At 39.3% G+C, this 8648-nt stretch overlaps 1 protein-coding gene across 1 annotated transcript; it reads right to left on the bottom strand.

The window, feature by feature from the left end:
* Positions 1-2570: 2570 nt before the first annotated feature.
* LOC148848148 (pectinesterase 2-like) lies at positions 2571-8204 on the bottom strand. The gene is made up of 2 exons (XM_088948859.1): positions 7263-8204; positions 2571-3437 (listed from the first exon to the last, which is right to left on the bottom strand). The coding sequence occupies exons 1-2, from the start codon at positions 8125-8127 to the stop codon at positions 2755-2757; spliced, it is 1548 nt and encodes a 515-aa protein (XP_088804985.1). The 5' UTR covers positions 8128-8204; the 3' UTR covers positions 2571-2754.
* Between the last annotated feature and the right edge of the window lie 444 nt (positions 8205-8648).

Raw genomic sequence — 8648 nt, 5'->3', positions numbered from 1 at the left:
AAAAATGATTTTAAAAATATAATAATCTAAAACCAAAATAATTTTAAACCTCAAAGTATAAAACTTAAAATTGAGGTTTTGTACTTTAAGGCTGTGTTTGGAAATGATGCAAATGAAGTACAAATCCCGGTTCAGGGTAAATTTGCACTCTGGTTCACTTTTGTTTGACAACATTACATTTATGCATTGATAAATGACAGATAATAAGATGTAAAAGTGCATCAACAAAAAAGAAGTAAACTTTCATTTAAGTGGGTTTTTGATAAAAAAAAATGCATATGTTTTATTAGAATTCTTGTTTGCATCCATTACAGGTAAAACCGTAAAAGTCTGTTTGGTAAGAAGGTAAATTTGTCAGCGTAAAATAAACCCAACTTTGCAATTTATATGAACCCTTTTACACTCTACATATTTGCATTCACTCTTATTTCCATCGTTACTAAATGCAGTCTAAAGCATAAATCCTGAAACTTATCTGAATTGTGACCTAAATAACTAAAGTTGCAAAACTGAAGAGGGCACAAACTCGTATAAACAATGAAGTTTAATTTCATTATTCATCTGCAGAATATGTCAATATAGCATGGTTTCGAAAATTGGACTGAACCGGATGGTTACTAATTGACCCGGGAATCGGTCAGGCAACTAATTCCATTTCATCCTAAAACTGTTCCTGAGCCAACAACTGTTGATTTGGTCAGTAATCCATTAATCCGGGCAATTGAATTATCGACTCATCGACTCAAACGATAATTTTTAGCCATTTTTTATTTTAATTTTTTTTTAAATCATAACAGACTATTCATTCAAATCAGACGGTTGGACCATTTGTCCCAGGAACAGTAGCCAAAACGGTTCCATATCCAATCCGGTTTTTAAAACCTTGCAATATATAGCTTGAAAAAGTAAGTAGGATTAGATAAAGGATAATTTGAATTGTACTTGTCCTTTTCCTATTTAAGCAACACCTTGACCAAACCCACATCAAATAGAAAAATCCAAACCTGAATTACTGAAAAATCAATCGGATTGAAAAGGTTCGGTCAAAAGTGGCTAAAGCCCATAGCCAAAACCTAATTAAGCGCCATAACAATTTCTTGTTCTAAACCTGGACCATTGCAACAAACTTTGAATATATCCCATCCCAACATTTAATTGTGGATTTATTGAAAAGAGGCTGCTAAGCAAGGCCTCCATTGAAATAGATCTACATCAAGCAATTAAAGAAATCAACGATTTCCACGACATTGGCTTACTCAAGTGCTGCAACAAGAGGAAGAAGCTAGGTGCTTAATTTCTCCATCCCTAACTTGTTCAAAACTTGGTTAATTAATTGCCAAAGAATTTGTAAATGGTATCCTGCACACCCTAAAATAGTTAATGATAAAATTTAACATGGGGCCCACTTTTCTTGGAGTGTGTAGGTAAGTTTTGTTTTGTGACCGAATGCTGTGTTAGTGCAGGTTCTTTCTTTGCGTGGGTGGGAGGTGGTGTGGGTTATGCCCTGTTTGTGCAGTATTAGCATTCCGTATGGAGTTTGGCCGGATTGCTCGTCTTCTTTTTATATTTCATTTTTCTTTTTAATATTAAAAAACTATCATGTGGATATATGATAAAAGTAGGGTAATTATCCAAAACCCCTTATTTTGTCAATAATAATTTAAGAGGGCGGTCTACAACATAAATACATTTATTTTAATTTCATTTAATTATTTTTGAACAAATTGTTTAGGATATTATAATAATTAATAATTCAATTAATAGATTTTATTTTAAATTGCATTTTTATATAAATTATTTTTATATATCAATTGCCATGAGATTTGTGTTAAACAGATGTTAAATTGATGAATGTTGGAACTAAAGTGTAGGTACAAATTAATTTGGTATAAAAATAAAAAAATGAAATATCAAAACGGGCGGTCATGCAAATGCCAATTTAGCCATAAACAATACCTAAGGCGGTGGTCAAATAAGATATAAACTGGTAGTTCAGACCACCACCTAAAAACAGAGTTAACGTTTTTGCTTACCTAAGGCGAATCAGTAGTTCAGACCGCCGCCTAAAAACGCAAAACCGCCACCTTTATTCACACTAAACCGACGGTTCTGATATACTGCCGTTTTGGGGATGATTGAACCGCTTCAGATCGGTCCTGGGCGGCGATCTTTTCTGTTTAAGTCAGTGGACTAGATTCTAAGTCGACAGCGGCTTAGGGGTGGACTGATGACCGTCACCTTAGAACGTTTTTTCTATAGTGAATGAAAACAAAATAATTTGCCACGTGTACTGATCTCGATTATTTCACTTAAATGAACCGTCTGATCTACTTGTCTGATATCTTCTTGTGCTCCAACGTGTAGAGCGCTAGGATTTGGCAGAGAGGCATCGTTGCATTGGAAAGGATGATGACTTTGGTGGTGGTTCATGTGGCCGGCCATGCACTTACTACAAGATTTGACTTGACATCCCACACTACTGACATTAGTTCTGCTTGTTGATCAGCGTATATATGTGATCATCAATGATTGGTTTCTGTAATTTGCAGCGGTGTTTGGCACTGTTGCCGTTTGGGAGATGAAAAAAAGAATACATTGAAACAAACATAAAGATTGTACTTGTCACATTTTATTACGAATCCTACTATGATTTTCCTTCCGAAGGCATTAGTTTTACTTATCTAACAACATCATTAAATTAAAGACACACAGGTAGTAATTTGTATATATATATTGGTTTGTAAAGCGGCCGATTCATAGGCCGGAAGTGAAAGGCACACCGGTCACCGGTAACCATGAATCACCTGCTAGGAAATTCTCCACGGTGAAGGTAGATGCTTCGGATAAAGTGGTTATGATGTGATAACCACCCCACTTAACTCGGTTTGCCGTCGATGAACCAGGGCCGGTGTTCTGGTACTCTCCATAGTACAATTTATTAAGAGCAGAATTTTCATTCCATTCCAACCAACCGGCTGGATGGATCAAGCTATCCAGAAATGTCTTGAGGTAGACAATTCGAGAATATTGCCTCCACGGCCTCCCAAGGTATGCCTTGACCGAGCTCTGTACTGGTTTTAGGTCTGAAGCTGCCATTATTCTAGAATTGTGTATCACAATACCACTGTTCTGGTTCGGGTCATTCCGACCCTGTGCCGTTACCGTGATTATGCTGTGCCTCCTAGCATAGATGTTGCACTTCTGGAAGACAACGGCTGCGTTACCGAATATAAAATCAACCGTGCCATATATATCACATTCCCTATAAAATTGCCTTTCAGAATGGACATAAAGAGTGTCTTGATATCCTTCAAAGCCACATCGGTAAAACACCGAGAGATCCGACCCGGAGCGTAGAGCCACTGCCTGCCTATTCTCCGGCCCAGCAGTGTTTTGGAATGTAATGTCACGAGCAATAAATCCATCCCCTGAAACCGCTGCATTTCCATAGGCAGAGGTGGATTATACTTCTACCATAACAGTTTATGCTGTACGTGCGTGGCTTTAAAAACCGAACCGGAAACATAACCACTTTGACAACTGTTTCTAGGGTCATATGGTCTGACCGTTCGATCTAAACTTTGGTCAAATGGTTTTTATCTAAAACCATACTTGAAGCCATGACCGGCTCCCAGGTCAAACTATCCAACCATACGGTTTGATCCGGTTTTCAAAACCATATTGACAGGCAATGCCGCAATGAGGACTGTCTGTGCCGCTGTGCCGTGATACATTCTTTTCTTTGACTAAACTCATTCATTAGCTCTCCATCGTAGGATCTGAATAAAAACCGATTATATGTATGAAATCCTTACTATACATCCATATAACAAATAATGACAAATTTCTTAAACTATCTTATGGTTTATTTAATTGATTCAGTATACCCTATTGTTTGACTGTTGATTGTCTAATGCTACTTCTACTGTTTCGGAAAATTATCATTACTGATAAAATATTAATAGAAATGCTGAAATGCCCGTTTAACCCTTAGGTCAAACTGAAAGCTCCTCTGCTTCTTCTTCATCTTCCTCGATTTGTTTTCGTCTAGATCTAGGTTCTTTCATTTGAGATGAAGTGGGTACGTATGGAGGAGCTTTGAACAGATGGAGAACAACACTAACCCCCCTCTCTCTCTCTCTCTCCCCGTCCCCATCGTTCTCTTCCTCTCACCCCTATTTCATCACTGTCGCTGCTGCAAGTTGCAGTGGCAGACCACTCCACATCTGGCCTCTCTCTCTCTCTCTCTCTCGCCTATGTTTCATCACCGCCGCTATTGCAAAGCAGCAGACCCCTCCACATCCATCCGACCTCTCTCTCTTCGTCCCCTTCGTTCTTGCTCCCTCTTGCCCCCATTTCATCACCGTTGCCGCAACAACGGCAAATCCCTCCACATCCGACCCCTCTCTCTCAGTCCCCTTTGTTCTCTCTCTCCATCTCTCCTCCCCCTTCATTCTCTCTCCCTCTCGCCCCTATTTCATCACCACTGTCACAGCAACGGCAGATCCTTCCACATCCCCTCTCTCTCTCTCTCTCTCTCTCTCTCTCTCTCTCTCTCTCTCTCTCTCTCTCTCTCTCTCTCCGTCCCCTTCGTTCTCTCTCTCCATCGCTCTATCCCCTTCGTTCTCTTTCCCTCTCGCCCTTGTTTTTCATCACCACTGTCGTAGTAGCAGCAGATCCCTCCACATCTTACCCCTCTCTCTCCATCTGCTTTGTTCTCTCCGTCCCCTTTGTTCTCTCTCCCTCTTACCATTGTTTCATCACCGCCGACCCCTCCGCATCCATGCTTGAACCCTATAGAGTGGAGTTGTCTCTATAGGGAGCTCATCGTCTTTCCAAGGCCGATCGAATGCTTAGAAAATGTTGAAGCCAACGTCTACAATGCTGATAAGTCCGAAGCCACATATACTGCACCCGTCCATGAATGGTCAATTTCCTCTGTGGATGGACTAGAGATGCTTTCTCCAAAAACTAGAGTGGGGTTCAGGCAGTGTAGTTGGCATTGATCTTCGAAAGATTGTTGATGTCTCCTTCTCTTTCTCTCTCTCTCTCTCCCTCTTATCAATCAAAATCACCGCCTTTGCTGCAACTTCCAATAGTGGCGATGATCTTCTTCCTCCACCCCCTTCCCTCTTCATTCTCCTTCTCCACCTCTCCTGTATAAATTCCATCTTAGATCTGAGAGAGATGCTCAGATCTCTCACCGCTAAAGCTTCCATCTGTATAAATTATACACCTCCATTCTTCTTTGTTTGGTGACAAAACTCCACCTAGTTACAATCGTCTTAGGGCTCCAGTTATTGATGGGTATTTTTGTTTATTTTTACTTGATAAATCTATTTGGTTGCACTTGTCTTCTTTATTTACAAGATACGAAAGCAGGAAACTGTTTCATCACCATCTTCTCCCTCTCGCCCATGTTTCATCACCGCCGACCCCTCCACATCCATCTTGAACCCTATAGAGTGGATTTGTCTCTATAGGGAGTCGTCTCTAGTGAGATTGAGGCTCGGAGAGAACCAATGAAAAGAGGGTTAACTCATTTTGTCAGACAGATTTTCTCTTCACCAGAGTGGAACTTCTAGGTTTTCATTGGTAGATTGGCAAGAGGTGTTGGTGGCTCTCTTGAAGAAGATGGTGAAGAGAGGGAGAGGGATTAAGGGTAAAATTGGATTTTAAAAAAATTATGTCTCATGTGAGGAAATATTAACGATGCTAATATAAAGGTAGAACTAGTCAATTGCCAAAAACAATAGGGATAGCATTAGAAAATAATCAAACAATAAGGATATATTTAATTAATTAATTAAATCATAAGAGTAGTTTAAGAAATTTGCCCTAATAATAATTGAGGATGATGGAACTAAATATGTATCTCAATGACATGGTTCCAAGTCAGAGTGTTGATCATCCACTTTATATCCAACCCGTTTTAATCTTTTTCTTTTAGTTGGTTCTACCCAAATAAGCATGGCTATAATTGTAAATTAGGGGTTTAGAGAAGTCCTTTATATATAAAAGTATCATATAGAATAAGAACCAATCCTAAGCTTGGCTAAATGAACTTAAGAGGAGAGCCTGAACTCATGAATTAGTTCAAGAGCCTAAGCCAGGTAGAGTAGTTATATATATATTGGTTAATGAAGAGGAATAGACTTTGGCCACCTTTACAACCTCCAAGTGGATCCAGAATTAAAATCAACTCAACCATATGGTGAAGTTGTCCACCATAGAACCAAACTGACTGAACCGATTAGGTCGGTTCTGGTTATGTTATATTTTGTCCAAATCGATTAAGACCCAAACCCATTATATAATAACATATAGAGTTCTCATTTTTTTTGTAATTTTTGTTATATTTTGTAAGTTTAAATTTACAGTATATAAGATAATGTTAGTTAAAAATATATGTTTCATCCACATATAATCAGTTTACTATTTAATTGTCATATTTATTAATGCTATATTATCAAAAAGTACTGATATGTATCGGACTATATTGTATCAGGGACTTCCCAATACACCTGGGATGTTTCAGGGTCTAAACCGGCTAAGAGGATGAACAAACTTTAAACCAACCCCTCTAAACCAAATTAAAAAAAAAAAAAAAAAACTAAAAATAAGCCACCGATACACTCAGACACATCTCTACCGGCGCATTAGATGTATCAATACTTTGAGCCAGAACCATAGTTATAACCATAGGTAATTATAAATGTCAGGCAGACCCGATTATCGGTTTGGTTTTGGATGTGTCTTCCGGGACTGGCCACTGTCCAAAACCAGAACCCATCCATTGACAGCTCTACAATTAGATCCAATTATCCAAAAGCATGGAAAATATCATCAAACCTCATTTTATAAAAGGATGGTCATGTGGAACTTGGGTTCCAATTTTCAAACCAAACTCAACATGAATTTAATCAGGCTGAAACTTGAATCGGCATGGAAAAAGGCATGTTCTAGTTAAGTCAAAGATGAAGCCTCTCTCTCTCGAATTCACATGTGCGCCTCACTGCATATCCCAACCGTGTATCGGGAGATATTCCCAATGCATGCTGAGATGTACATGTGGAGCGTCTTCTGTGAGGCGCAAATGTCATCTCTCTCCTCTCTCTCTCTTTCTCTAGTTGGTGGAAGAAACTGTAACAACTACATTTAATAGTAATACTAACTACCAACATTTTCTTAAGCATTGACTCTGAATAAAGTTAGGAAATTTGTCAAAGTCAAATATAATAAGGCAGCATGTCTGAACTTACCAACGGTAGCAGAGCTAAAGGTAGTAGAGCCTCCCTTGACGCTCTTGCTTCCGGTGATTATAGTCCTTCCCATGCCATCACCAATAAGCATGATATTTTTCAGTTTCTTTCCTATCTGCACATTCTCTCTGTAAGTCCCTGCCTTCACATAAATCAACAACCTGCCTCTCCTCTTTTGCTTTGCTGCTGCATTCATTGCCTCGTTAACTGTCTCGAAGTCCCCCGTCCCATCTTGTGCAACCACAACATCTGCCTCTGAAGTCGGCCGAGAAGCTGCATGCAAGAGCTTCTGATCGTCGGCTTTCACCCAGCTAGGCTGCCATGATCCATCTTCGTATGTTGTTGGTTCACCAGTTGGAAGCTTACTAACTGCGAGAGTATTGCTAATTAACTCAGAGACGTTGTTGGACATAAGAGGCAAAATGTAGTCTGTAATACCGAGTTCAACGAATCCAGTGCGGCATGTCTCAAGGTTTGTGAGAGCCGTGCTAAGCCATGTCATGTAATCACCGTAGTTGGAGTTGATGGTATCATTGAGTCGAATTATGGTGTTGTCGTAGAGCTCAAGGCAGTCAGCCCACGCCATCTTCTCCCGCTCATTCCGGCACTTTGGTCCAAGCAACATGGCGTTGCTTGTGGCCATGAGAGCTTGCTCCAGAGCGATACGCACAGCCAACTTTTTGAAATCGGACCTAGACTTGACACCAGAAGAGTGATTTTTGTGATTCATGAAGTATTCGCAATGTTGCGGGTACGGTGTCTGCCTGCACCATAATTTTATGTTGGGAGGAATGTAACTGGAGAATACTACTGGTGACAGAAACAGATGAACTAATATTATCAGGAGATGATTTCGGATCGCCATTGCCGGATAACGATTGTTTGGGTTCTTCTCCCTTTCTTTGGGTGTCTAAACTCTAAACAGGCTATGTTTTGTTCTTGGGTTCGTTTGATATCCATGCTCCAACTGAGCTGCTCTTTATATAAAGGAGGTATGGAGGATAATAATAATAAGTTACAGTAGTAGTCATGAAGAAGCTGACACCACCTTATTTTCATTGAATGTGAGAACGAGAGATGCATATAAATATTTAATGTAACCGTAGGGTAGTGGACTTCCAATCTAGTGCTATCAATGGGATGAATCATGAACCTGGTGATAAATAAATGTGCAGAACCAGTTCCAAACCTAACAGAATCAGAATTTAGATTTGACCCAATTATTAATCAGGATCGGGTTTGACCCGATCAGTTTTCTGTTACAATTTACAGCTCTAATTTGACAATAAACATGCAAATTAATTTGTTAAGTTGATATATTTGGACATTGTATTATGAGAAAAGCAGCATTAAACTATGTAATATGCTGATATGCATGATATTATA

The sequence above is a fragment of the Nelumbo lutea genome, chromosome 6, assembly GCF_056320005.1.
Source record: "Nelumbo lutea isolate HS-2025 chromosome 6, American lotus-T2T, whole genome shotgun sequence".
NCBI lineage: Eukaryota > Viridiplantae > Streptophyta > Magnoliopsida > Proteales > Nelumbonaceae > Nelumbo > Nelumbo lutea.
The sequence above is the reverse complement of the archived record's forward strand: the minus strand, read 5'-3'. Positions and strand labels throughout refer to the sequence as shown.

What these genes read in the sequence shown, in the direction of transcription:
- LOC148848148 (XM_088948859.1), bottom strand. Translation starts at nt 8,127, where the DNA reads ATGGCGATCCGAAATCATCTCCTGATAATATTAGTTCATCTGTTTCTG. An exon ending in CTTTAGCTCTGCTACCGTTG is followed by an intron (nt 3,438 to 7,262) that starts GTAAGTTCAGAC and finishes ATGGAAATGCAG; the next exon opens with CGGTTTCAGGGGATGGATTT.